At 50.9% G+C, this 27515-nt stretch overlaps 3 protein-coding genes across 15 annotated transcripts; 2 read left to right on the top strand and 1 right to left on the bottom strand.

Annotated features, from left to right (window-relative positions):
• Positions 1-1128: 1128 nt before the first annotated feature.
• casc3 (casc3 exon junction complex subunit) lies at positions 1129-8491 on the top strand. Its single transcript, XM_086290343.1, has 12 exons — positions 1129-1341; positions 2685-2709; positions 2796-2851; positions 2944-3174; positions 3292-3440; positions 3648-3821; positions 3968-4848; positions 5060-5233; positions 5387-5485; positions 5600-5766; positions 5914-6121; positions 6666-8491. Exons 1-11 carry the CDS (start codon positions 1156-1158, stop codon positions 6058-6060), a joined length of 2289 nt encoding a protein of 762 aa, XP_086146469.1. The 5' UTR covers positions 1129-1155; the 3' UTR covers positions 6061-6121; positions 6666-8491.
• Positions 8492-10178: 1687 nt separating this feature from the next.
• Positions 10179-19382, top strand: med15 (mediator complex subunit 15). Of its 10 annotated transcripts, XM_086290334.1 has the most exons (18): positions 10181-10347; positions 12158-12251; positions 12686-12737; positions 13281-13304; positions 13472-13636; positions 13843-14126; positions 14986-15279; positions 15618-15731; positions 16048-16170; positions 16366-16466; positions 16659-16786; positions 16997-17131; positions 17636-17699; positions 17971-18037; positions 18122-18279; positions 18353-18519; positions 18611-18709; positions 19056-19382. In XM_086290334.1, exons 1-18 carry the CDS (start codon positions 10280-10282, stop codon positions 19190-19192), a joined length of 2274 nt encoding a protein of 757 aa, XP_086146460.1. In that variant the 5' UTR covers positions 10181-10279; the 3' UTR covers positions 19193-19382. The 10 variants fall into 10 exon arrangements, with proteins under 10 accessions (XP_086146462.1, XP_086146458.1, XP_086146463.1 ...); XM_086290332.1 differs by having other exon boundaries at positions 10180-10347; positions 17971-18279; XM_086290336.1 differs by lacking the exon at positions 15618-15731 and having other exon boundaries at positions 10179-10347; positions 17971-18279.
• A 366-nt stretch (positions 19383-19748) lies between these two features.
• thoc6 (THO complex 6) lies at positions 19749-26932 on the bottom strand. 4 transcript variants are annotated; one of them, XM_086290347.1, is made up of 13 exons: positions 26858-26932; positions 23440-23531; positions 23302-23366; positions 22644-22747; positions 22526-22563; positions 22287-22335; positions 21845-21916; positions 21477-21579; positions 21096-21145; positions 20946-21008; positions 20501-20611; positions 20290-20418; positions 19749-19957 (listed from the first exon to the last, which is right to left on the bottom strand). In XM_086290347.1, exons 2-13 carry the CDS (start codon positions 23520-23522, stop codon positions 19877-19879), a joined length of 948 nt encoding a protein of 315 aa, XP_086146473.1. In that variant the 5' UTR covers positions 23523-23531; positions 26858-26932; the 3' UTR covers positions 19749-19876. The 4 variants fall into 4 exon arrangements, with proteins under 4 accessions (XP_086146473.1, XP_086146472.1, XP_086146470.1 ...); XM_086290346.1 differs by lacking the exon at positions 26858-26932 and adding an exon at positions 24000-24157; XM_086290344.1 differs by lacking the exon at positions 26858-26932 and adding an exon at positions 23665-23955.
• Positions 26933-27515: the final 583 nt, after the last annotated feature.

Below are 27515 nucleotides of genomic sequence, written 5' to 3' on the forward strand. Positions count from 1 at the left end.
CCTAATTTTCACAGTAAAGGTTCTGTTACAGGGGGGAAAGGTAACTAAAGGAAATGGTCAGGATCCTTCAACATTACACTTTTGCAAAACAACAGCCTTCGATTATCTGTTGGACGTTATCGATGAGCTAAAGCTGTGAAACTGTTGTCTCCCTTCAGCTTATTAGCACGATGATTTACTCTCCTAATAAACTCAACTGTAGAAACAACAGCAGAAGTGTCCTACGTGTGGAGAAATGTGCATCACAGGGTTAACAGAGAGTACAACAGGACACACTGACAGGGACGAAGGGAACTCAGGTCTGTGTAAACAGTGGGAACTAACTGGGGATAGGAAATAGACAGGGAACAGCACGCAGGTGAAGACGGTCGGACACACAGGAAGTCAAACTAAAGGTTAAACCTGCTGTCTGGAACAGGCACGCCCTTAAAAAGCACAGATGCAGTGCTGGGCTCCCTGAGGCCTCGGACTTACTGTGGAGAGGTTATTCTGCTCTGAGCCAGCAGCGCCGTCCAGTGGTGACCGACGGAAACGCGCTACTCTGACGTCTTACCTGTTCCTCAGGTTCCGGTACATACCTGTAAAATATCACCTTTTGCTTGTCACCTGTTGCTGTGTCAAACTACAAACATGTAGATCTTACTACAGTACAACAACACTGAAACTCACAGCTCAGCTTTAATCCAAACATGATATAAGCGTGACCTAAACGTTAAAATAAAATAAAATAAAATAAAATAAAATAAAATAAAATAAAATAAAATAAAATAAAGGGGAGACGCTCACGTTTCAGAACCACCGCCTGCCTGCAGAAAAATCCTGCTAAAGCTTTGCATCATCCATCAGCTGCACATCCAGATACTTTAAATACTTTGAGTGCTTTTACCTGAATACATTTACTTTACTAAAGTCAGACCCGCAGAACTCTGTTGTTTTTCTTTAGATTTTTATTACCCACTTTGTTTCGTTTCTGTTGTACAAGTTACGTTTTATTTTCTATTTATTTATTTGTCGCATTTTCAAGCGTGTTAGTAAAAGTTTACAAACAGTAGATGGCGGTAGAGAGAAAAAGAAGCTCTTAATCGTCTCACTGAAGAAGAACTCGGATACCCATAATCCTCTTCTTCTTCCGTTTCCAACCATTCGAGTCCTAAGATGGCGGACCGGCGGCGAAGGAGGAGGCGCGCGTCCCAGGACAGCGAGGATGACGACGAGTCCGGGTCGGGTTCGGACAGCGGGAGGTCCGGGTCCCCGTCCTCGAAGCCCCGGGGACGGGAGCCCGACCCGGCGGAGCCGGCCGCGAGCCGGGTCCCGGCGAAGAGCGACGTGGAGTCCGAGTGTGTGAGTACCAGCTAGCGGCTAATGTTAGCTCCCAGGGCTCGCCCGGTCCCGGGCGGGAGATCAGAGCCGAGCTTTCCGGCGTTAGAGCATTTATTCCGGGCCAGAGACCCGCTCCGGGCCCGGGTCACTGTGGGAAATGAACCCTGGATAAAACAGCAGGTGACGTGTTCGAGTCCCACAGACAGCTCGGTGTTTGTTCGGCGTTAGCTCGAAGGAAACGGGTAACGGCTCCGTCTGACGGTTCTGGTCCATGACCTCGGGCAGCCTGGCGGTTCGGGCTGGAACAGACCGAGTAGCTCGCTTTAGCGCTTGTGTCCGAACCGGAAAGGCTCAAACTAACACGGACACCAAACGTGACACAACACCAAGGTGTGAGAGTGATGTCCGGGACCCCCGGGCTGGCTGCATCACGCACCTCCGCGTGACCCGAGGTCTGAGAGAGGCTCTGGGCTGAGCCTCCATTTTGTGGCCGTGGGTCTGTCTGAGATCATCCCGGGCCCCTGTGGTGGTGTTTGGCTGCCGTTTTTGGTCCCCGCAGCGAGGGGAAACATGACCGATTCAGTCCGAGCGCAGTGCAGCCTGAGGCGGGTTTACTGGCTCCAGGATGTTTACATGACAACAAACAGCAGATTAGTAAGAACCAATCAGCAGCAGGCTTGTTGATGAGTGTGCTGAAGTGAAATGTGAGTCCTGCCTGTGATTTCAGACCTTTGCTGTGTTTAAGCGCTGTTACTTTGGTTCCCAGTTTCTGGGCTTCTGCTTCATCTGATCTCTGCTCTCCTTCGGGTCGCCACGGCAGCTCTGCCTCCACCTCCTCCTTTCCCAGCATCCTCCTCTGTCACTCCACCCCTCTGCATGTCCTCCTTAACTACATCCATGAACCTCGTCTCCTCCTGCCTGGCAGCTCCATTTTCATCATCCGCCCTCCCTCCTCTGCACATGCTCAGACGCTCTCTGACTCCGAGCTGTCGCTCATTTCTGACGCTCAGTTGCCTTCTACAAATCAAACATCACAGCAGGTCTCACCACCTTCTCATAAACCTTCCTCTTCACTCTGGTAAATCCTGTTTTTTATCCGGATGCACAGACACAAAGTGAATCTGGCTGTTGGCGTGAGATCAGACCGAGCGCCGGTTTGAAGAGACTGACTCTGTGAGACGTTTGATCTTTGAGCTGCGTTCAGACTCTGCTGAAGTAATCCGAGCTGTGCTGTTGGTGGTCTGTACGGCTGAATAACGTGCCCGGCGCTCTGTGACGCACTCGCAGCAGAGCTCTGACACAAAGCCGCGTCTGATCCTCGGCGCTTTGGAGCTTAACGTTGGTTTTCTTGTTTGTCGTTGCAGGAGAGTGAAGACGGCGTTGGAGAAGGTAAGCTGCTTCTTTGCACCACTCTGAAGTCACAATCTGGGAAATCAGGCCGCTGTCGGGTGATTTCACTCCTCTTTGTTTTTCAGCCGTCCTCTCAGATTACGACAGCGCCGACCCCGAGGACAACGGCTCGCATTCAGAGGTACGACCGCCGACTCGCCGCTTCCTCTCGGCTGTGACGTCACGTTTTAGCCTCTTTAGGGAGTGTTTCTCCTAAAACTGTGTCCTCCTCAGGGAGTGGAGGAGGAAGAGGAAGCAGAGCAGTACAGCGACGAGGAAGCTCCAGCAGCAGCCAGCGAGCCCCAGGCCCCCACTACAGACGGGCCTGTGGAGGGAGCGCAGGGAGAGGAGGAGGAGGGCGGAGAAGCTGAGGAGGAAGAAGAGGCTGGAGGGCGGAGCAAAGAGGAGAGCAAAGCAGAGGAGAAGGGAAACCTAGCAGGAGAGCGACAGAGCGGAGACGGACAGGTGAGACAGGAACAGGAAGTGAGCCTCTGCTCAGGCAGAAGGGTAACAAGAGCGAGGGGAGGGATTAAAGACAGTACCTGCTGCCATCTGATTGGTCTGATCTGAACTTTCATACAGGAGTCGACGGACGACCCGGAGACGAAGGCGGGGGACAAACCGGGGCAGCAGCTGGACGACGACGAGGACAGGAAGAACCCGGCGTACATCCCGAGGAAGGGTCTGTTCTTCGAACACGACGTCAGAGGGCACGCTCAGGAGGAGGAGAGGTAATAGCTACGTGCTGCACGCTGACAAACTGAAGCGCTGAGAGTTTAGGGAGGAGTTAGACGGGCTGGAACGCTCCGCCCACAGATTTGCGTCACTGCTTGCACGGGTCAGTCGTAACTCTGCGCAGGTTAGGGCTCGTTTTTAAAGCCTCTCTGCTGTTACCTCATCGATGTGATGTCATTTATGTCCTCTCCGTCTGTCTTCAGGCCGAAAGGCAGAAACAGGAAGTTGTGGAAAGACGAGGGCCGCTGGGAGCACGACAAGTTCAGGGAGGAGGAGCAGGCGCCCAAGAGCCGCGAGGAGCTGATCGCAATCTATGGTTACGACATCCGAAACGGCGGCGGCCCCGGAGACCGAGGGTACAGACAGCGGAGGCCCAGGTGAGCGGCGTGTCGGCTGAACGTTGAACGTCTCCAGAGCTGCGAGCTTTGGGACGTCCGCGGGTTTGAGTGAGGTCATCACACTTCCTGTAACGAGCGTAGCCGCTGTTGGTTTGATGTTTCACCTCCGTCTCTGTCTCCTGCAGACCGACTTTGTCTCCCAGCAGAGACAAACGGTGGCGAGATGGAGGCGGCGAGCGGCCCGTCCGGTCCTGGCAGAACAGGGGAGGAGGTCTGAACCGAGGAGGAGCTCCTCCACCTTCATCTGTCCACCCCTCCTCTTCGTCGCCATCCTCTGCACAGCGAAGCGGCGTCCCCTCCAGACCGCCTCCCTCCCGTAGCAGACCACCCCAGAGTAACCTGCACCCCCCACCTTCGTCTCACTACAGGAACAATGAATCAAACGCACCCCTGGTGCACCACCGAGAGCGGCCGGGTCCTCGGGCTGAGGCGGAGCCTACAGGGGAAAGGGGAGGTGTCAGAGGAGGGCGAGGAGGAAGGGCGCCCTCTGTGGTCATTGAGGACATTACAGTCAGTCAGGGAGGGGCCACGGAGCAGGACTTGAGCGTTGGCGCCGTAACGCCGGCAGCGTCGCCACAGCCGGGCGGTTACCAGTCCACATCGCCGAGACGCCAGCAGGAGCAGCGAGGCGGCACGGACAGATCTGCATCAGGATTGGCCGCTTCCTCTTCCGGCTCCGACCCCTCCCTTCAGTCGGCAGCAGCGACCAATCGGGAAGCTTCCCCTCCCGCCGAGCGGCCAGTGGAGCGCAAGTCTTACTCGCTGGCTCGCAGGACTCGCTCGCGTCCCGCAGACCTGGGCAGTAAACAGGCGTCTGTGGAGGAGTCCGTTGCCGGGGGCAACACCTCTTCTCCCAGCAACGTGGGGGGAAAGAGCTGGTCGGGTGGAGGCGACGCGCCGAGCCAGGCGGGAGGAGGTGTGACGGAGCTGGACCAGGACGTGGCTCGACTCAATCTGGCCAGGCAGAGCTGGAGCCCGACCTCGTACGTGCGGTCTGAGATGAGAGGTGAGCGCTTTTACACCGTCACCTCACAGGTGGCGCTCACGAGTCAGGTGGTTCATGCTAAATGTTGACTGAACAGCTTCACCTGAGGCGGCGCCAAAACAAATATCTACAGCAGTCTGATGATGAATGTGGCTCCATGTTGGGCCCTGTTATTTGGCGCCCCCTGAGCGTGTGTGGTTGTCTGTCGTTAAACCAGTCTCTCTGACCGCAGGCCTTCCTAACCCCCTGCACATGCCCAGCGGCCCGCCGCAGTTCTCCAGCATCGAGGAGATGGGTGTCGGCAACAACCGGGCCAAACGCTACTCCTCCCAGCGACAGAGAGCCGTGCCCGAGCCGGCGCCGCCCATGCACCTGGGAGTGATGGAGGGACACTACTATGAGCCCAGTAAGCCTAAGATCACGTGACCAGCACCACATGGCTACGTCACATCAGTTTCCAGCTGTTGTGAAACACCGCAGCGTCCTTTTATGAAAACGAGCTGCTGGAGAAGAAAACGTCGCCTCGCTGTGATTAACCTGCTGTCATTTTCTGTCTCAGTGTCGTACCAGGGACCAATCTATGCCCACGGGGATAGCCCCGCCCCCATGCCGCCACAGGGCATGCTGGTGCAGCCTGAGATGCACATCCCGCATCCCGGTAGGTGGAGTTTGCAAATAGCAAAGAGAAATGAAACATGCATGAAAGAGTTCGGGTCTTAGGAGGTCAATGGATGTTGTCACGCAGTGACCTCATGTCTTCGTCTCTGTTAAGGTCTCCATCCCCACCAATCAGGAGGCCCCATCGCTAACCCCGCCCTATACGGAGGCCCACCAGTGTCTCTTTCACCAGGGCAACCACAGCAACTGCTGCCACCGCCTTTCTACCCTCCACCGGGGGTCATGACCTTCCCCTACCCCACCATGTACCCAAACCCACAGGTACTGATGTCAGTTTAAAAGGTGGCGTGGAATTCACTCTGATTGGCTGTCTTCCTGTCTTTGAGCCTCAGTTTGTGGCCAGTGTCGTGTTCTGTGCAGGAACAATAGAGTGAAAGTTTGATCCAGGAGCTCTCTGATTGGTTGCAGGGTCAGACCCAGGTGACCTACGGAGGCGTGACGTACTACGACACGGTGCAGCAGCAGGCCCAGCCCAAGCCTTCGCCCCCCCGCCGCACATCCCAGCCCGTCACCGTCAAGCCCCCCCCTCCAGAGGTGCCCTTTGCCTCAGAGTGACTCTGCCCCTCACCCCTCCCTGCCACTCCATCTCAGCCTCGCTCTGGTCCAAAAACTGTAGGTGAGTAACACCTGAGGGGGGAGCAGTGGGTGTTTTTAGGAGGCTAATGCGAACGAGGAACGCCGCCCCCTACAGGTGGGCGCAGGAAGTGCACAGGTCATTCTTTGTAGGCTCAGGCTACGTCCACACGTAAACAGCGTTTTGGGTTCACGTGTTGACGAGGAAAACGTAGGGTTAGCCGCACATCGTCAAACATGTGCACCACTGATTCAGGTCAAATTTACAGACTTCTGATTGGCCAACGTGTTGACACGGTTTGCATTATATCGCCACCGGCTGCTGTGGCGTGTTCTTCACAGCGTTTGACTTCGTTTTTTGTGTTTAGATGTGGACGCAGATCCTTTTTTTTTTTTCCCCAACTGTACGTGTGGACGTAGCCTCAGTAAGAACTGTGACGGAGGAGAAACGAGCGAAACGATGCGCAGGCACAGAACTGATCCAGGACTCGTTATCAAAGTTTCATGCTTTAAACTAATCAAGTCGTTTAAACAAAAACAAACATGATTCTTGTTTCTTTGATGTTCGTGTGTCCCTCTGTCCGCAGGAGCGAGGTGGGCGGGTCGGTGAGGAGCTGCGGTCCAAAAACATCCACCATGGTAAAGGAGGGAGGGCGGGATGGAGACAGGCTCCGCCCACAGCATCACTGGTGGATTCAGACTTTCTCCCCTTTTTTTTGTTTTGTTTAGCCCGTGTAGCAGTCGGGCGGGTCGGCGGTTCGATGCTGTATCTTTGAGCAAAATGGGACTGACAAGTTGACGAGGAGTCGACCTCGGCGCTGTCGGTGCTCTCAGAGTATTTTTATTTGTTTTCTGTTGAATCTTGGAAACGGATTTCTGCGTCAGGCGCTCCTCCTGCAGGAGGACGCGTCGTGGTCCATCCGTCGCAGTTACAGAGTTTGAAGACAGCTCGGCTTGTTTTGGCTTCTGCTCAGTGCTCATTCCTCTAACTTTAACGTGTAATCAGCAGATAAACATGTAATAAACGGTTAATAACACTTTATAGAGGTGCGGTAACTCACGTGGGCGCTCAGAGGTGCAGGTAGAGCAAAGATCGCTTCCTCCGTGTTCGGACGGCCGTAGTTTAGCGAGACGTCGCGTGTGTTTCAGCGTTCGGTGAAACTGCAGTTCAAACTTTAAACGAGACTTCAAACCTGGAGGAAACAAAAACAGCTTGAATCAAATCCAGAGCTTCTCTCTGACAGCATCACTGCAGCTAAACGCACTCAAACATTCCTGAATGTTTATAATCCGGATATTTTGCTGTGTTCCATCAGAACAGTCTCACACGTGCGACGCAGACGCGTGAGACTCGTGAATAAACTGAGTTTAGCGACTTGTTTCTGTTTAAACGGATGGTTTTGACATTTCTGAGTGTTTTTGAGCTTCAGGAAAATAATTCCAGCTTCTCGTTTTTCCTTATCGTAAAGATTCAAACTGCAGACCTGTGATGGGGGCGGGGTTTAGGGTCCAGCATTAAAAGAAGAGTTATGTACTTTGTGATAAATGAAGAGAATAATTAGCAGATTAAACATCAGATAGTTTAAGTTGAATTAAGCTGAACTTTCCTTCATCCTTTATGAAGGCCTCGAGTCCTGTAACGGCGCCGCGTCCCTTTAACGTGCGGCTGTCTGCCCTCCTGAGCGTACACGTGTCACTTCCTGTTGCGATGGGGAGTTGGGGCAGGTGGAGGCGGTTCGTGTTGCTGTGCAGGCGTACGTGTAAATAGAAGCTGCAGAGTAGAAACATTCTAATAGGCTTAGAGGAGCTTCGGCAGGGACCTCGAGCGAATCGATGGATGATGGAGAGCGGCCGTGTGGGTTTGGTTTCCTCTGTTCTCACGTCTGTTTTTTTGGGTTTATTATCGTTGTTGTTGGGGGTGCGTGCCGCCTCGTCTCTTTGTTTTCTGCACACAGGAAGCTCGAGCTAAAACTTGATGATGAACGCCAGGCTGTCATGTTTCTGTTTGTTTGCGCTCCGTGTTCTGGGAGCTCGTGGTCGGACGTTAGCGTTCCTCCTCTCGTTAAACTCGGGGAGTTGTTTGACTGATGGGTGAGGACAGAAGCGAGTTGCCGTTAGAAACGCCTGCCGTTCAGCCCGTTAGCAGGGTCGTCAGGAGAAAACAGGTTGAATTTAACAGGAACATTAATCGTTCCTGATCCCCGTGCTGATGTTTGATTGGGGGGATTCCTCTGATGGCGGGGCTCGGATTCAGTGGGAGGAAGTCGGGGTTTTGGTGCTTGCATCAGAAACGACACCGCTCTGATCTTCGTTCACCTTCATCGGAGGAGGAAGAGGAGGCCTTCGGCTGTGACGGTAGCTTCAGCTCCAACCGTTAATGTCCACAGATGTTTCAATAAAGTTTAGAGACGTCTCCTGTTCTCTGGGTCTTTCTCTTTGTTTTCTTCTCTCAAATAAATCCTGCAGAGCTGGAGTTGGGCTGACTGCTGTGACCTTTGACCCGAGCCGCCCACACTGCTCACTGTAGCTATGTCCCAATTCATAGGCTGCATCCTTCAGAGAAAGCCTGAAGTGAGCGGCTGTGAAACGGGACGGTCGAACCTTCAGATCAGCGTCACCGCTGTCTGGGTGGAGTTTAATAAACTCGCCGTCTGCTCCTTGCTGTCTAAAATATAACAGGACACCGGAGGAAACTCGACCGTCTCACACTTCTGTTTATCAGTTTTCCGTTTGACGTTTATTCAGCTGTGTGAAAACTAGAACTTTAATCTCAGCCACACCGATTTACTCACAAACAAATGAAACACTGAAAAAAACAAACAACATTTTTAGGTTGTTTAAGTGACTCATACATCACGTTTAACCTGAGCAGAAAAAAGACCGCGGGGGGTTTGAAAGCGATGTGCCGGGAGTCTGGGCGGCTCCAGTGACCCTCGAGCTCCCGGTCAGCGATCGAGCTGGTGGGTAACAGACATCCCTGAAAACGTCGCAGCACTTTTGCAAATATGTGGTGTCTTGATAAACAGAGCAGACATTTGAAGTTTACACAGCTACGTTCTCACCAGGAAATATGTTAAACGTTTATTTTGTGACCCAGAAAGATTAATAAGAGTAACATTAACGCTAAAGGCTGCCGCCATTGTTGGAAACTGGAATTGGCTGGGCCACACTGAATTCTGGGATAGGTGGGCCACGAAGGACACACCCGATCCATCCTTCAAATCTGGGGAAAAGGAGGACTCGTTTGGAGGAGTCTTCGAATCGGGACAGCCTTTGTCACCTGGCTGTGATGTAATCGGCCTATGAATCGGGACATACCTTGTGACCGCAGTTGTTTTACAGTGATGATGATGACTGCATTGATTTGGTTCTGTTTCTATGTGGAGAACGTCGTCGTCCACGCAGAGGGTCAATAAAGAACCTAAAACATGTTTCTGCTCACTGTTTAGATTTATTTATTTTTTAAATAATTTTAAATCCAGCAGAAGCTTCAGGAGGGATTTGGGTTCACACCAGCAGCTCTTCAGATGTATTCAAATCAATCATCCAGCATCTGAGCAGGACGCCTCCTGGGCGAGCCCGGTGGATCCAGAACAGTCTGCTCACATCCTGTCGGTCCACTCTGGTGTCATCAGGTGTCGCTGAGGTGTTCAGGACAGAGCGGCTGATGGGCAGAGCCACAATGAGGCAGAATCATAAAATCACAGACTTATATAAAAAGTAGCCAGCGTGCTGTCAGTGTTTGACTCTGCACTAATTATTCTGAAGCCTCAGTGTTTGTCTTTTGTTTGCTGCAGCCAGCATTCACATATTTTGTTTCATTTATTTAGATTTTTGTTTTCCATGAATAACAGTGATGATGAGAGCAATGCAGTGAGTCAGGTGTCAATCAGCACCTGTAAAGAGGTAAACATCTCAGACAGAAGCAAGTGAATGTGAAAAATGATCAAAATGGACATCACAGCTGTCCCTCTGCAGTCTGGGGTTCAGGCTCCTCAGTGGGAGTTTGGGGGGTCTCGTTGGGCCCTTTGTGTCCTCGTGGCCGCCCCAGTTTTCCTCGGTGCAGTAACTATTCCGTCCAGCAGGCGGCGGCAGCGCGTATTGACTCAAGCCGCCATTATCCCGTAGTAGAAGGAGGAAGAACAGAGAGGAAGCATCCAGGAATTCTGCCACAGTTCTCCTGAAAAACCTCCTCGGCGCCATGGAAATGTCGGGAGCGGACAGCGACTGGAGGAGCCCACAGTTCCGACAGAAAGTCGTGGCTCAGATGTGAGAAAGTCTCTGTTGTTCTGTTTAATGTCACTGTTTTGGTTTGTGTTAGCCGCTCAGGCTAAGCTAAAGGCGGCGCTGTTAGAAAATGCGTCATGTCTGAGCAGGCGTTTAGAAAACGTTAAATTAAGAAAAACCGGTAAAAAAGCAAAGCGAGCTCGGATCTGATGACACGACGGGACACAGAGGACGAAAGGTCCGGATGGTGGCTTCTATTCGGCGAAGAGAAAATGGACAAAATGACGCTAACAGATCATTTCTGTCAACTTTCATTGTTAGCACCATTAGCTGCTGAAGCTAATGAGTTACAGTTATCTGCGCTGTGAGAACGTTCACCAGCATGACTGAAAGTCAGGCTGTGTAGTGTGAATAAGCGGCTACAGTCAGCGTGAGATCACGTGACGCTCCCGCTCTTCTGCTCGTACACAGTCAGGAAAGTAAAAAACAAGCAGCTCAGGGCTGCTTTGGTTTAACACGGGAAAGGTCGCCGGTTCGAAACCGGAGGATTTCTTCAGGTGGGTCGTGAACATGTGTGGATTAATTCCTGAAAGCAGCGGATTACAGCAGTGAGGTCCTTTTAATAAAGATTAGAGTGTCCCCATCTTTATAGAGAGAAATGCTGCTCATCAGGCTGAATGGGTTCAAATCCACTGTCACAATGTTCCATTCACTCCTATAAGGGACGCTGAAAAAAGGCAGACCTGAATCTAAATAATCTGAAAGAGGTGTTATGAAAGTTTGAGTCAGGATACTCTGTTGATCCTGGGTTCAGATTAGGTTTAAAGTGGGCACACTGTTTGAACTGTCCTCCAAAGGCTTCTGATACAGTGCATTGATGTACTGTCCGAGTAAAAACAGAAGCAATAGAGCTCAGCAGAGCAGCAGATCATAGTCTTCATCCAAACTCAGTGCTGTGGAGTCTGTGAGGTCGTTCGTGTCATTTCTAGTGGAAAGAAATCTGTATGTCGATGTAAACAACAGCTCCTCGCGGTGTACCACAAGGCTCTGCTTTAGGTCCACTGCTGTTTTCCACCTGTGCCGTTTTTCCTTTATGCAGAACAGGGAACATTATTGTTGACGGTGGGAAAGATCCAAAAGCTTTTGTTGCATTTAGGAAAGACGTGACATGTCCTTTCTGCCAATAATCAAAAAGTTAGCGAGGTCTGAAAGCATCCGAACATGTAACGTCGGACCAAAATATACCACTCTGTCCCACAGCAGCAGCAGCAAACAGGTCATTTATAGAAGCTACGTCGTTATTTTTCATCATGATTTAGACTTTTTTTCATTATTAGGTATCAGAACCTGTAATATACAAAGATTACAGCAAACAGCTGGCACGTGTGACTAGTTTAACTGTTGTAGAAGAAGATTTGGATAACAAGTGCTTTTATTTCAATAAAGAAGATATAAAACCTGCCCTCGCAGTTGTAACAAAATAAACACATTTTAATACATTAATAACTTCCTGTAAAACACCTTTCCCGTTCAGCTACGTTTCCCCGGCTCAGCGATCCTGACGTCCCCGTACAGTCTTTATCCGTCAGGATCCTTATCCACATGCAGACTGTGGTGTTCCAGGATTGGTTCAGCGTTGCGATTTGAGCCGTGTTAACTTAACGTGTTCGCTGCTTAGAGTCGTTTCTGTGGTGTCTTCTCACAGGTCCGGTTCATGTGCAGTGTCGTGGTTTTAAATTATGCATGTGATGCTCACGGTGAATGAATGAGTGTAACTGGGGAGGTGGGGGTGAATGCAGAGACCAATGAAGATATCAAGGTGTGTTTGTGACGATGAGTGTGATTCCTGCAGCGAAGAGGCCATAAGGAAGGCAGGAACCTCGAACACCACGCACAAGTCGGGCACGGACATGGAGAACCACGTCTACGTCAAAGCCAAATCCAGGGTGAGTCCCGCCCACCGCCGCCGCGTCTGGATTAGTTACTGCTGACGCTGCTTTCTGAAAATGATTGGCTTACAAAAGAAGTGAAAGTTGTTACTGATCAGTGTTAACGCCACCTGCTGGGCAGGTTTGAGGGGACAAAACAAACACAGGAGAGCCAGATCGCACCAGCAGACTGGTTATTAAACTACAAACTGGGACCGTTTATGAGTTATTTGATCAGCCTTATTTGTGGAAGCAGATCACTGGTTTTAGAGGTTGTTTGAAGCTAGAGAGCTGCATTTTTTATATCACGATAAAATGCAGAATAACAGAAGCAGGTTTAATGCACACTGAAGTATTTAAATGAAGCCGTGAATGTCGCCGTTCTCCTGAAATGTCCTCGAACGTCGTTCAGTGAATGTAAATTCTGCACCATGTGTCTGGTTTTTCCTCAGGAGGAGTATTTATCTCTGGTGGCCCGGCTGATCATTCACTTCAGAGACATCCGTGAGTATCCGAGGAGCGCATCGTGCCTTAGTGATCGCAGATCAATGACCTGTCGCCGATCTTATGGGTGAAGCTGGCGTTGGACTGCAGGTCACAGTCACGCACTAATCTGGTCGTTTGTTGCTTTTGATTCATTTGAGCATCAAATTCAGGAAAAACAAGAAACACAATTTTATATTTCATGTTAGAAAGACAATGTGCTCAGCAGTCGGTCTGAGAGCAGAACGCACCCTCACTGATTTACCTGCCGGCGGGCAGGAAGTGAGTCTTTACAGACTCCATCCACAAAAGCAGAGTGAGCAGGAAGTCTCGTTCCTGTGGGTACAAACGCTTTTTCAAATCAGCAAACGTGACTTTGACTCACATCGCTCATACAGCAACCTGTAAATGTCTGCTGTTTATTCACACCTGTGCTGTTCAGAGAGGGGCGGAGCTTGTCTCCACATTCATATAGAGGAGTTGTTTGTGTATTTAGCTGAGTGGATCTGCTGCTCAGCCCTGAATCCTTGATCAGAGTTATTGACGGCTGTGTCCTCTCTGCAGATAAGAAGGCTCATGGAGGTTCAGGTAGGTGGGCTTCGTGTCTCTCTGGTCTCCCCTCCCCCGCCCCATTTGTTTTCTTTGCTGTGTTCTGTCCTCTGCTGGACCGGTCTGTACCGGACTCATGGCGTTCATGATTTCTGCTGTGCATGTTGGAGCTGCTTAATATGGTCTGTTGTCTACCCTTCTGCTAGATCCCATGAATGCCCTGAATACCCTGACAGGGGTTGGAGGGGGTCCTGGCGCCATTGGCATGGGGCCTCGCCCTGCCGGTGCTCCAGTGGGTGGCATGGGGGCCATGGGGCCGATGCAGATAGGCCAGCATGCCATGGCAGGGGTGGCTGGAAACCCACAAGCCAGTGAGTGTTTCCTCCATGTGGTGTTTGCTGTAAATGCACATCTTCCGAGTGTTCGGTGGAGGCTGGCTGCGTCTACATGCCACGTTTCGGCGTCAGAGCCGGCCTGATTTTCAGTCTCTGCTTTAGCACGGTGTGTGTCTGAGAGTCCAGAGCTGGCCTCGCACGCTGGCCCGCTGCTTCATCTCCCCCTCTCTCTCCCCCTGCAGTCGGCGGACCGGGATCTATGCAGCAGTTGGTGCAGCAGCAGCAGCAGCAGCAGCAGAACGCCATGCAGTTCCAGCAGTTCCAACAACAGCAGCAGAACGCCATGCAGCAGCAGCAGAACGCCATCCAACAGCAGCAGCAGCAGCAGAACGCCATCCAGCAGCAGCAGCAGCAGTTCCAGGTGCAGCAACAGCTGAGGGCACAGCAGCAGCAGATGCAGCAGCAGCTCCAACAGCAGCAGCAGCAGCAGCAACAGCAGGCCCAGAACCAGCAGCAGCAGAACCAGGTGAGACCAGGTCATACTCCCTGCAGGCGGAGTAAATGCTGCGTAGGTGCCGGGATTAAAGTCCGATCCTCTCTGCATAAATCAGCTCTATCCAGAGACGGGATGAGTTGTAAACTGTGAGAGCAAATAAACAGCTAACAGATCATCTGCAGAGGTTTATTTGAAGAGTTTCAGTCAGGTTTCAGAGCTCATCACAGCACAGAAACAGCTTTAGTGAAGGTTACAAATGATCTTCTTATGGCCTCTGACAGTGGACTCATCTCTGTGCTTGTCCTGCTAGACCTCAGTGCAGCGTTCGATACTGTCGACCATAATATCCTATTAGAGCGATTAGAACATGCTGTAGGTATTACAGGTACTGCACTGCAGTGGTTTGTATCATATCTATCTAATAGACTCCAGTTTGTGCATGTAAATGGAGAGTCCTCTTCACACACTGAGGCTAATTATGGAGTTCCACAGGGTTCAGTGCTAGGACCAATTCTGTTTACATTATACATGCTTCCCTTAGGCAGCATCATTAGAAGACATAGCATACATTTACACTGCTATGCAGATGACACCCAGCTCTATCTGTCCATGAAGCCAGATAACACACACCAATGAGTTAAACTGCAGGAATGTCTTAAAGACATAAAGAAATAATCTGACTTTTAGTGATCAACAGTTTCTGCAAAATCAACTTAAAGCTAACCTTCCAGCGGTGCCTTAAGTTGCCTTACAGAGGATAAGTTTAGTGCCCCGAGCTCACAGCTGCGATCTGGCCACCCTGAAACCACCGCTCTGATCGCTAGTGGCTGTGAGGGGAGACGAGTGGCTTTCCTCTCATTACTCATCAGCTGTGTTTGTCTGATTACAGATGCACCAGTCCAGGCTGCAGCTTATGCAGCTCCAGCAGCACGCTCAGGCCCAGGCTCAAGCCCAAGCTCAAGCCCAAGCCCAGGCTCAGGCCCAGGCTCAGGCCCAGGCCCAGTCCATCCAGCAGATGGTGCAGCAGCAGCAGGTCCAGGCTCAGACTCAGCCGGTTCAGATGCCTCCTCACTCCCAGCAGCAGCAGCAGCAGTCGGGCATGGTGTCTCAGTCTCTGGCCGGACAGATGCCATCCCAGCACGTCTCTCTGAACCAGCAGCAGCAGAGGCTGCAGGCCTTCCAGGTGAGACAGAACTGCAGGTTTGGTTCTGTAACTCCGACTGAATCACAGCCAGACAGTCGGTGTCTCAGCGTTCAAAGTCCAAATCGAGTCAGAGAAATTGTTTTTAAGATTGTAATTCATAACATAAGTTAGCACAGTTTCACTCAGTGCTGTCATTTAAAAAACTGGACGCCTGAAAAAGCAGCGAATCAGATTTTCAAAGTAAAACAGGAAGTCTGCAATGAAAATCCGACCAGAGGCTGTGATCAGTCTGCAGTTCCTGCTCCAGTGGTCTGAATTTTCTCAGTGCTCCCTTCCTCTGCTTGCATGCTTTGCTATGTGTGTGTGTGTGAGAACAGGCCCGTGCAGCCTTGCAGCAGCAGCAGCAGCAGCAGGCAGCGCAGCAAGCTCAGCAGGCCGCAGCGCAAGCACAGCTCAACGCAGCCGCCGCTGCAGCCGCCATGCCGGGACAGGTGAGGACGCCGCCACAAACTCAGGTTCATCAGCTCTGAGTTATTTAGACGATCAGACAAACGGCAGGAGATTGTAGAGCAGGTGTCGGGAGTACGCTTCACGGCAGCAGAAACAGGAAACTCAAAATGACAGGTTCGCCTGCTCCGGGGCGACCGCTTCCTGTTAACTGTAGGTTAAACTGTCCACACCTGATATTCTCACTGCTCAAGTCACAAAGCTGAACCTGCAGGAACATCTGAGCTGGTCCTCACAGGTGTAGAAAGACGGAGGTCTCACCTGTCCTCTCTGCTCACCTGTGCTTTGTTTCTTCTGAAGCTGGTTCGTCCTGGGATGCAGATTCCAGCCCGGCTACCTCGAGCACCTCTGAACCCCATCCCTCCTCAAAACGCCACCACCGCTGCAGCTGGCGTGGTGGGAGTGCAGGCCATGACACCGCAGGTATTTATCCCCAGTGTGACCTCTGACCTTCACCTGCTCGTCCTCATGTTTCTTCAGTCTGAAGCAGCTTCATGAGGTGGAGACAGTTTCTAACGACCTCATGGAGCTGCTTCACGCACACAAACATCGTGCCTTCCCCTCTGTGCTCTGATTGGCTAGTTTGTCTTTCCTTGTCTGTCCAATCACCTCGAGCAGATGTCATCGCCCTCACCGGTGCAGGTCCCGACTCCTCAGTCGATGCCGCCTCCTCCGCAGCCGTCACCCCAACCCCCGACCTCACAGCCCAACTCGGCCAGGTACGTCCAGTAAATAGACCACACCGCTGACCTTTCAGGACAGCAGTGGGTCAGCCAGTCGTCAGCCTCTGGCTGAGGCGAGTTCAGATTCACGTCTGCGTCTGGTCTCTGACCCGCTCGGTGTCACAGGACAGAATCGGCGCAGGTTACATGTCTGTCAGCGAGTCTAACTCCTTCTGGCTCCTCCCACAGCTCCGGTCCCACTCCGTCTCCGGGGGGTTTCCAGCCCAGCCCGTCTCCTCAGCCGTCGCCGAGCCCCGCCAACTCCAGAACCCCCCAGAACTACGGCGTGCCCTCCCCCGGGCCACTCAGTACTCCAGGTAACCCCACAAACATCTGGAAGGAACTTTTCACAGAGCTCAGAATAACGTGAACGCAGCAGCTCCGTCACGCTCGCTGACCACGCCGCTGAGCGGCGCAGTCGTGTGCACCTCGATCACAGCTACACACACACTGAGGTCAGAGAAGGTGAAACACACGTCTGTTTTCCCTCCTCAGAGTTTCACCGGCTTTTATTGTGAAACTTTCAGTGAACCCGAGCTCGGTGATGAGTCCGGCGGGGCCCACGTCTCTGGAGGACCAGCAGTACATGGAGAAGCTCAAACAGCTCTCCAAGTACATCGAGCCGCTGCGCCGCATGATCAACAAGATCGACAAAAACGAAGGTGAGCCGCTCGCCTCGCTGACATCACAACCTCCTTCCGAGGCGCCACAGCACACACATGCACGGGTTCCCAAACTGAGGTTCGTGGAGTTCATCTTTGGTAATGGTACACTTGGAGATTTAAAGGATAAATCCTCCTCTTACTAAAGAAACGAAAGCACGATGATCATGACTGGAAGAGTCGGAAAGGAAAAATGTTCTGATAGGAAACATGAACAGGAAGACGATGTCGAGGTAGGAAGTGGAGGGGAAGCGAGGAGCTCATGATTAGAAGGGCAGTCATGTGACACGAAGTGAGGAGAAGAAGAAACACATGATCGAGTCGTTCATGTTGATGATGTTCAAACACGAGTCCACTGCAAAGTCACAGAATCAGCAGATCGCTCGAAAGAAGGGAAACTTCTGCTCCTGAACAGGGATGCGTATCGTTTAGGTTTGATCCGGTGCCCGTCCTGAACGCATCCACGCGTGGTTAAAGTTCAGCTGCTTTCTTCTGTGTTTTCAGACAGGAAGAAGGACCTGAGTAAGATGAAGAGCTTGCTGAACATCCTGACCGACCCCAGCACCAGGTGGGATTCATTCCTTTCAGGTTCGATTTGTGCGTGAAACAATCCAAACTCGGCTGACGTGGTTAGCCGCCTCCACCCAGAGCCTGCTCCACGTCTTCGCATCAGACACTAGGAGTCCGGCGTTTTCCAGCTGTGGTCGCGTGATCACAGCTGGAAAACACAAACACTGTAGATATGGGAAGTGATGTCAGCCACGCCTCCAAGCTCACAGCTGAAGCTGCTGCTCCTCGCTACACTTCCTGACCTCCTTTTCCTGACCTTTGACCTATAGGTGTCCCCTGAAGACGCTGCAGAAATGTGAGATCGCTTTGGAGAAGCTGAAGAACGACATGGCGGTGGTAAGGCGAGCGCCTCCTCTCATTTCTAATCTTCAGAGGGTCGACGCCAGTCTGAGCCTCTGTTTGTGTTTCCTGTCCTTTCAGCCGACGCCCCCTCCCCCGCCCGTGGCCACCAACAAACAGTACCTGTGTCAGCCGCTGCTGGACGCCGTCATGGCCAACATCCGCTCGCCCGTCTTCAACCACTCCCTCTACCGATCCTTCGCCCCCGCCATGAGTGCCATCCACGGACCACCCATCATGTAGGTACCACACACACGTCGCGCTACACTTTACAGGTCAGAGGTCATATTCACAGCGTCGCGTCCTCCTCAGGGGGCCGAACATCTCCGGGCGCAAGAGGAAGCACGAGGACGACGAGCGGCAGACGATCCCCAACATCCTGCAGGGCGAGGTGGCGCGCCTCGACGTCAAGTTCCTCGTCAACCTCGACCCCGCGTACTGCAGCAACAACGGCACCGTGCACCTCATCTGCAAGCTGGGTGAGAACGCCGCCCCCCACTGCTCCGCCCACTGCTCCGCCCACTTCAGATCACACAGTGAAACCTTATTGGTGTTTGATTTTTCTTTCAGACGATAAAAACCTTCCCAGCGTTCCTCCGCTGCAGCTCAGTGTTCCCGCCGATTATCCCGACCAGAGTCCGCACTGGGCCGATGACGGAGAGCAATACGGTAAGACACGCCCACCACCGCCATCTTTCATCACCCAATAGAGCCGCACATCCACAGAGACGTCCACAGGCTCAATAAAAGTATTAATAAACAAAATGCAGATAAATAGGTGAAAACACTCTTAAAAGCATAAATTCACAAAAGTCTAAATTAGAGCAGGAAATAAGAGCGTTTGTGAGGGGCAGCCAATCAGGATGCCACACAGAGGCGTGGCCTTGAAGAGGGAGGATAGAGTCAGAGTAGAAACGTTTCTATCAGATGGCCGTCGGACATTTAAAGTGTTTTTGTCTTCAAACTTAAATCTGGGAACGTGTGGTGATGACATCATCGACTGCGTGCGTTTCAGGTGCGAACAGCTTCCTGCAGACAGTTCACAGGAACATGACGTCCAAACTGCTGCAGCTGCCCGACAAACACTCGGTGACCGAGCTGCTCAACACCTGGGCTCGCAGCGTCCAGCAGGCCTGCCTGTCTGCAGCCTGAGACCCCGCCCACTGCTCCCCGTGCATGCTGGGTAAGACCTGCAGATGGGCGTCATCAGAGCCGAAACCCATTACCGATTTCTCTGCTGCTCCTTGAATGCGTCATGAGTCTGTTTCTGTTAGTTTAAATAAAGTTTTAGTCCCTGTTTTGTATGACGTCTTTTTGTATTAAATAAAATGTGTTCACTTCAGTCCAATCAGCTGTTTTCTGTTTACCTGCTGCAGGTGTGAACACACACCTGTCAATCAGCCGTTTACTTCCTGTTCACTCACAGGTTCATCTGTGTCAGTGAAAGAGGCGGAGTTTCCAGCATGTGACTAATCAGAAACAAACCGGTGAACTGACAGCAGAGTGTGCGTGTGTGCTGTGTTAATAAAGTTTATCTAAAAGCTTTCGTAGGAGCGTCACAGCGCTGATTTCAGTTGGGAACACTTTCATGAGCGCACACCTGTGATCAGAACATCAAAGTTCAATTGTTCATCACAGGGTGGGCTCTTCGGTGGTTGGTTTAACCAATCAGAGCTCAGCTGGTGAAGAAGAGTGAAGCGTGGTGTGCTTTTATTTTCATATGTTTATTCTTTAAAGAAGCTCACAGACAGCTGATACAAAACGCCCAAAAACAAATAAAAACATGGAAAATGAACAGACAGTTTATCGTGCGTGGGGTCTCATGAAGTTCGGAGTTCAGAATCTGAGGGAGAACGCTCTGTAGGACAGGTTGGTGAACACGTCGATACGGTCGCTGCTGCCGCCGACCGTCAGCACCTGAAACACACGACACGTTCACTAACACTGGGGGGAAAAACCTGACGTCGCTCTGTCTTCATTCACATCCTCTCTCTTCTGGCCACACCCCTTGCTGACTTTTAATGTGTAGGATGTTCCGGTTGTCTTCTCCAGCTTCAACCAATCAGCACTGAGCCACATTGTACTGTCCCGCCGTGTTTGCACACGCTCAGTTTGTCACGGCTCAGGTGTGATATGTGGACTTTTGAAATAGCGAAGTGTGAAACGCGTTAAACTTCACTCGTGAACCTGTCGTGTCATGTGACCTCCGTGTTTGCGTGAGGATGTGCGTGCTGCATTCAGGGTCTCACCCGGTGCTCGGTGCTGTTGTTGTTGAGCTGCAGCGTGTTCAGGCTCTGTGGCGTGCAGGGAATCTGAGCTTTGACCTCGCCGCCCAGCAGGCAGTGCGACACGAACGCACCTTCACCCACCGTTAGGATCTACAGGAAATGCATCACAGGAAGTGAACCAGAGCGAGCACCAGCACAGATGGACAAACACTGACTGAAGCGTCTTCCTCACCAAGTCCTGATGGAAGGTGGACTGTCGTTGGCACCCGCTCAGGTTAAAGATGGAGGTCGGTGACAGCGAGCGGAGGTGCCACAGAGACAGAGACGGTCCGCCGCCGCACAGCTGTGAGAACAGGAAGTCAGACATGTTCAGAATCTTACACATCTGGAATCTAAGGAAACATCTGTAAAAACAACAAACCTCAGAACAAGAACGAAGGAGAACGTTTCATCTCGCAGTTTAACGTCACCTGAACTCACCTGGAGTCCATCACCTGTTTCTAACACAACACGAGTCCTCACAGAGTCAGTCTGACTCAGAAATAAGACTTTCATCTTTAGAGGTTTTCACGGTTAAAGCTGTGATCAAAGATCAAAGATGACATCATTTTCATCAAAGTGAACTTTGATGGAAGGAGGGGGAGGAGTCACAGCGATGCGAGGAAACGTTTTCTCACCATCCAGTCGGAGTCGGTGGTCACGCAGCTGATCCATTTACCGTACTGAGGACGCGCACACACCTGAAACACACACACACCTGTGTTTATCCTCAGATAAAGAGGAAGTGACATCATCACAGGAAGTCTGCGACGCTTTCTGGCACTCACCTCGTACTTGTAGACCTCGATGCAGTGAACACACTGACCCGTCCTGCTGTCTGCAACAGCAACACATCACCTTCATCATCACCTCCATCACCAAAATCCTCATCGTCACTAATATCACCATCATCCTCACTAGGGCTGAGCGATAAGGCCTAAAATCCATATTGCAGTATAATTTGAAGCATGTGCGGTAACGATATATAGGCGCAGCTTGATGAGATCATCAACATGCGCCATCACGGTAGAGCGGTATAGTCAAAACCCCACGTTGGCCAAATTCATATCGTTTCTACTGTATATTGTTTATACCGCCCACCCCTACTCCTCGCCACCATCTTCACCATCATCATCCTCCCGACAGCCCCATGTTTCCTGTGAACTCACCCCACAGCCTCACTGCTCCGTCCTCTCCCCCCGACAGGATCTCCGCCTCCCTCTCTCTTACAGTCACGCAATGGACGTAGTCCGAGTGACCCTGAAGCACCGTCTGAAGACAAAACACAAACCTGTCACCATGGAAACACAGAACTCCCCCAACAGACGCTGCCATGAAAATCAGATTGAAACAGTTCAGTGCACACACGGACGTCCAGGCATAAAACCTGCAGTTCCTCTGACATCCAGCAGAGGCTCCAGCAGTGAGTCGTTCCCCACAGACTCACACGTTAACAGCAGAAGTCAGCATTTACACACACACACACGACAGCGACGTGCTGTAAGGAGAAAACATGGAGTCAACGTTCCCCACTCACCTTGAACACACCGTTTTCCAGGTCCATGACATGGATGTTGTTATCGCCTCCTCCAACCACCAGGCTGTTATCCTGACACACAAACACAACTCCTCATTACACGTCGGAGCGACACGTCCGACAGAAAGACAACTATCCTCATTATCATCGGAGAAAAGGCCCCGACTGCAGCTGCATCCCTTCTACAAGCAAAAAATTAAATAACATTCAAAAAGAATGAAAAGAAGTCAGAATAATAAAAGGACCTCAATAAAACATCCAAAAACAAATAAAGGTTTAGTAAAAGGGTGGCTCTGACGACGAGGATGATGAGGAGGAGAATATTCTTCATACTGTCACAGGTTTGTGTTTTATTTCAGGTTCGAGTGTTTTCTGCTCGTAGAGGCGGGCCAGCTTTAACGCGATGAAGAGAAGCAGAGCAGACAGGTGGAGCTGTACTCACTCTGGGGTTGATGGTCATGGAGTTGATCTCTGGGATCTCCAGGCTGGATCTGTAAGGAGACAGCAGATGCGTGAGTGAGGAAGCAGACAGGAAGCAGACAGGAGGCAGACAGGAAGCAGACAGGAGGCAGACAGGAAGCAGACAGGAGGCAGACAGGAGGCAGACAGGAAGCAGACAGGAGGCAGACAGGAAGCAGACAGGAGGCAGACAGGAGGCAGGGGTGGAAGACTGGTTCTCACTTGTAGTTCGGTCTTCGGGTCCACAGAGGTTTGACGTTCTGAGGAAGCAGAGACACAAAAATCAGGCAAACTCGTTTTCCCTCTCCATCTATGTGTCCCTGAAGACGTTCCAGGTTACCTTCTTGGTGAGCTCGCTCCAGCTCCAGGCGCTGATCTCGCCATTTCCCGCGCTCAGCAGGTGGCAGTCAGTGGACAGAAGGGAAAAGACCGGTCCCTCATGAGCTGCAGGACAAAAAGACCAAAAAGGAATCTGTGAGGACAGTGTGTCCAACATCAACACGGACACAATAAACGGCCACTAAAGTCCCAATGAAACCAGAACTCGTCACAGGGCAGCAAATAAAAAATCACAATAAAATGAGCCTCAAAAATATTGACTCACAAACACACCTGGAACTCCACCTGCAGGCTAAATCCAGAGTTTTGGTTTAAAATCAGCTGGAACCTTCACGTTTTCACTGATTCTTTATTTCCAGCGTGTTTTCAGCATGACGCAGATGTTTGTCACCAAACACACTGACGCTTTAGCGCCTCACAAGAGCGTCCAGTGTGACGGGAAACAGACAAATGTCTGGATCTATCAAACAAAAGGCTGGAAAGGTGAGTGTGTTTTCATGTGAGTGAGCTCAGACTTCCTGGGTTCTCATCACGTTGTTATTTTTTTATGCCACTGTTCGAGTCTGCAGGTGTAAAACACCAGCAGGTACACCTGTGACGCCCTCGCCATACTGCAGAGGCTCGGATGGTTTAGGGCGACCTTTGGCCCGAACACTCACCCGTGAAGGTCAGAACAGGTTTCTGGTTGAGCGCGGTGGCGTCTGGACTCAGAGCTGCAGACAAACTGAAAAAAACAGCAGTGACAAATAAGAGGTGTGGCCCTCGCAGCCGAGTCGAACCAGGTGCGTTTGACTCACCTGAACACTGCGATCTCGCCGTAGTTGTTTCCAGCTGCCAGGAAGCGGCCGCAGGGAGAGAAACTCTGAGAGAACACGGACATGTGCAGCAGCTGCAGACACAGACAGGTGCGTTAGTCCAAGCGCCACAACACAGGTGAGCAGCCACACCTGTGCAGGGACATCTGGACACTTAGTTACCACGTGCTGTAGGACATTCAGTCATGTGACGTCACCTTTATTCACCTGAGTGTAAATCAGCTTTAAATAAACAGTTTGTGAATGAACGTGCATGTCTCTATAAACAGATGACTCGGAACAAAGGTTGTTATTAATACTGATCACTTCCGGTCAGTAAATCTATCGCACATCACATTCACCTCAGCCTGAAACTTTTTAAAGACTCGAATTTAAATTCAGTGGAATTTTTAACGGAGTTTGTTTTCCGGTAAAACCTGGAACTAATCCGAGCTCGTTCACTTCTTTGTTTCTATCGTTCAGCACGAAGCTCGCTTTACTCTCAAACATCAGCCGGTTTCTCTATTTCCTGTTTCCGGTGAGATAAACGGAGCAAGCCTCACCTCCACGGGACCCATGCCGCTCCCACAAACACACCGAGCTCCTTTAAAACGAACAGGCACAAACACCCAAACAGAAGCAAAGGAACCAAAACTTAAACAGAGGAGGGAAAGAGCGGACCGGGGCGAGGGAATGTGACGTCACCAACACCAGCCCAGAGGATTCTGGGAGATGTAGTGTAGAAGCGGCAAGACGCTTCTTTTCCTCAGCGGCTCGTCCTCCTTCACTGCATCCACGAAGTTTCTCTGAGCTCTTCCTCTTCTCTTCCTGCCATCAGATTAATCATCATCCTCCCTCCTTCCTCCTGCAGATCACAGAGTCGCCTGCCTGGCCTCATCAGCCATCCCGTCGATCAGTACTGCAAAAAAGCAGGGGCTCAGAGCAGATCCCTGCTGTACTCCCACCTCCACCTTCAGCCACCTCAGCGCTGTCCTCATACGTATGCTGCACCACCCTCACATACTCCTTCATGGTTCCTCGTGCAGTACCGTCAGTCATCTGCTTCCTCTGATCCACAAACACACAGAAGCTCCTTCTCATCTACATTTCTCCATCAGGTCTAACGTCACAGCTCTTCCTCAGCATAAAGCCACATGTTGGTGGTGTGGCTCACCAGCGTCATCCTCTCTCCTAGACTTCTCCACACCCACAGAGGTACACTGTACTGCCAAAAGTATTCACTCGCCCATCCAAATCATTGAATTCAGGTGTCCCAGTCACCTCCATGACCTCCATGACCGCAGGTGTTTAAAGTCAGCAGCTAGGCATGCAGAAATAATGTGTGGAAGCAGGGCTCGCTCTCAGGAGCTCAGGGAACTCCCTCGTGGCGCTACCATAGGATGCCTCCTGTGCAACAGGTCCAGCTGTGGAATTTCTTCACAACTTAACATTCCACAGTCAGCTGTTAGTGGAATTATAACAAAGTGGAAACAACTGGGAACGCCAGCAGCTCAGCTATGAAGTGGTCGACCGTGGTGCGAGGCGCAGAGTGCACAGAGGTCGCCGACTCTGCGGAGTACGTTACCACAGACACCAAACCTCACGTGGCCTTCAGCTGAGCTCAACAACAGTGCGCAGAGAGCTTTTTGGAATGGGTTTCCATGGCGACCAGCTGCATACAAGCATTACATCATCAAGTGTTTAATGCAGTGGTGTAAACCACGCCACTACTGGACTCTAGAACAATTGCGGCATGTTCGCCGGACTGACCGATCACGATCACGAGGACCGGCCTGCACAGAGTCCTGACCTCATCCTGATCCAACACCTTTGGGACCAATCAGAGCGGAGACTGTGAGCCAGGCCTTCTCCTCCAACACCAGCGTGACCTCACACATGTGCTTCTGGAAGAATGATCAACACTCCCCATAAACACTCCTGAACCTGAGGAAATCCTTCCAGGAGACGTCCAGCTGCACACGGTGGGCCGACATCATATTCACTGGAGTTCATGGCAGAACGGTGGATCTCATCTGGACCAGTCGCCTTTCCACTCTCCACCCTCGTCTTAGCTGCTCTCAAAGTTATCATAGTTTTATACTCTCAAATGATTTTTTATTTTTATTTCATTTTGAGTTTTTAATTCGCTTTAGTTTCCAGAGCACATTTTCTTGTTTCGGTTTGGTTCAGTCCACAGCACAAAAAATCATCGGCTGCCCCCTGCCCTCTTTGTCTGCTGTCTACAACTCCCGTTGTCTCAGCAGGGCCAGAAACATCTCAAAGGACACTACCCACCCCGCCTACCATCTTTTCAACCTACTGCCCTCTGGCAGGCGCTTCAAATCCATTCAGGCCAGAACAAACAGACTCGGGGAAGGCTTCTTCCCCAAAGCTATCACCATACTCAACTCAAACTTGCACACAAGGGCGTAGATTTAGAGATTATTGAATTGTCCCCACCAATAGAGAAATCAAACCTGATAGAAAGGGAAAAAAAGATCTGTCAACGTCTCATTCACCCAGCGGTGCAGAAAGAGTGAAATTAGTTCTCTACTGGAGTCCTACCTCATGTGACAAATATGGCCAGTATGATTGGCTGAGCCTTTCAGGGAGCTCTGTTTAGTTTTAGCAGCGGCAAACCTGCGCTGCGAGGAGGATGGCAGCAAAGAGGAAGAACCTGGATATAAGAAAGTATTTTTCAAAGAAACCTGTAAGTTAGTGCTGGGCCACATCATACCGTTCACGGTAATACCGGTATGATGTTGGGCAACGATAAGAAAATGAAGTATGGCGACCGTGGCTCAGGGGGTTGGGAATCGCATCTGTAACCGGAAGGTCGCCGGTTCGATCCCTGGGCTCTCTGTCCTGGTCGTTGTGTCCTTGGGCAAGACTCTTTACCCTACTTGGCCAGAGGGGCCGATGGCGCGATATGGCAGCCTCGCTTCTGTCAGTCTGCCCCAGGGCAGCTGTGGCTACAACTGTAGCTGCCTCCACCAGTGTGTGAATGTGAGAGTGAATGAATAGTGGCATTGTAAAGCGCTTTGAGGGCCTTGAAAAGTGCTATATAAATGCAATCCATAAAACACGCATGCGCTGTGCCTTTGTTTTCATACGCACATGGCGGAAAAAGTATGACGGAGAACGAGAAGAGCAAAAGCCGATCGTTGAATGAAACAGATGAACCAGAACTGGTTTGTAAAAATGCTGCAGCTTCACTGGTGTGGAACTGGTTTAGCTTTCGTCCGTCAGATACACAACAAAGCACTATTTTTGGTAGCGCATGCTAGCGGGCCGTCGTTATTACCGTGTTGTTTGGAAAATACGGCGCACTTAAAATCAATACTTTGATTTTTCTGAAAGTCGACAGAGCTCCTTATAATCCCGTGTGCCTTATGTCTGAACTCTGGTTGTGTTTACTGACCTCGAAACGATTTTATGTGCACGGCGCTCGAACATCTGTCAGATGTTTCAGTACGACTTTGCTAAGCTACGAAGCCGCACCGCTTGATGGATTGTCGGAGCGTTACGGCTGTCGTAGGCGGAGCCTCGTGGAGTGATACGTACTGTGCTTCAGCATAATATTACAGTGTTGTGTGTGTATAACCTCTTTAAGTTTTGTGGATGTTATACATGGTTATGCTGAGGATGTGTCGGCCAGTTTCCACTGGAAATGCCTTTTGGTTAAACTGTCAGCGAGGAGTTTGCACAAGTAACAGCTGCTTGTTTAAGTGAAAATACATTGATGGGTTTTGCACTAATAAAGTTGTGGAGTTGTAAAGTATTTTTTCTTGTGACAATTATATCGTCAGTTATCGCAAATTTTCAAATGTATATCGTGATAAATATTTTTGATCATATCGCCCTGCTCTACTGTAAATCACTTAAAGCCAAGTGCTAGGCTTTGGCCCACATCAGTCTGAAACTGTATGTAACCATGAATAACGTGTTTTGGAAACATGCAGCACTATTAGTTCTCTCAGTCTCAGAGCAGCATTTCTAATTTTGATTGAAACTGTCAGAGAAAACAGCAGCCTCGAGCGAGCCAGGATATTAGTTTACAGAGGCTGTTAAAATTATAT

This window comes from Aulonocara sp. 'chitande type north' Nkhata Bay, linkage group LG4, assembly GCF_057382095.1.
Source record: "Aulonocara sp. 'chitande type north' Nkhata Bay isolate Kocher_YH1m ecotype deep benthic linkage group LG4, A_spYH_male_GT1.1, whole genome shotgun sequence".
Classification (NCBI taxonomy): domain Eukaryota; kingdom Metazoa; phylum Chordata; class Actinopteri; order Cichliformes; family Cichlidae; genus Aulonocara; species Aulonocara sp. 'chitande type north' Nkhata Bay.

What these genes read in the sequence shown, in the direction of transcription:
- casc3 (XM_086290343.1), top strand. Translation starts at nt 1,156, where the DNA reads ATGGCGGACCGGCGGCGAAGGAGGAGGCGCGCGTCCCAGGACAGCGAG. An exon ending in CACGCTCAGGAGGAGGAGAG is followed by an intron (nt 3,441 to 3,647) that starts GTAATAGCTACG and finishes GTCTGTCTTCAG; the next exon opens with GCCGAAAGGCAGAAACAGGA. An exon ending in TACAGACAGCGGAGGCCCAG is followed by an intron (nt 3,822 to 3,967) that starts GTGAGCGGCGTG and finishes TGTCTCCTGCAG; the next exon opens with ACCGACTTTGTCTCCCAGCA.
- med15 (XM_086290332.1), top strand. Translation starts at nt 10,280, where the DNA reads ATGGAAATGTCGGGAGCGGACAGCGACTGGAGGAGCCCACAGTTCCGA. An exon ending in ACGTCAAAGCCAAATCCAGG is followed by an intron (nt 12,252 to 12,685) that starts GTGAGTCCCGCC and finishes GTTTTTCCTCAG; the next exon opens with GAGGAGTATTTATCTCTGGT. An exon ending in TCACAGCCCAACTCGGCCAG is followed by an intron (nt 16,467 to 16,658) that starts GTACGTCCAGTA and finishes CTCCTCCCACAG; the next exon opens with CTCCGGTCCCACTCCGTCTC.
- thoc6 (XM_086290344.1), bottom strand. Translation starts at nt 23,712, where the DNA reads ATGCACGTTCATTCACAAACTGTTTATTTAAAGCTGATTTACACTCAG. An exon ending in GGCGAGATCGCAGTGTTCAG is followed by an intron (nt 23,367 to 23,439) that starts GTGAGTCAAACG and finishes TGTTTTTTTCAG; the next exon opens with TTTGTCTGCAGCTCTGAGTC. An exon ending in ACCTGTTCTGACCTTCACGG is followed by an intron (nt 22,748 to 23,301) that starts GTGAGTGTTCGG and finishes TTTGTCCTGCAG; the next exon opens with CTCATGAGGGACCGGTCTTT.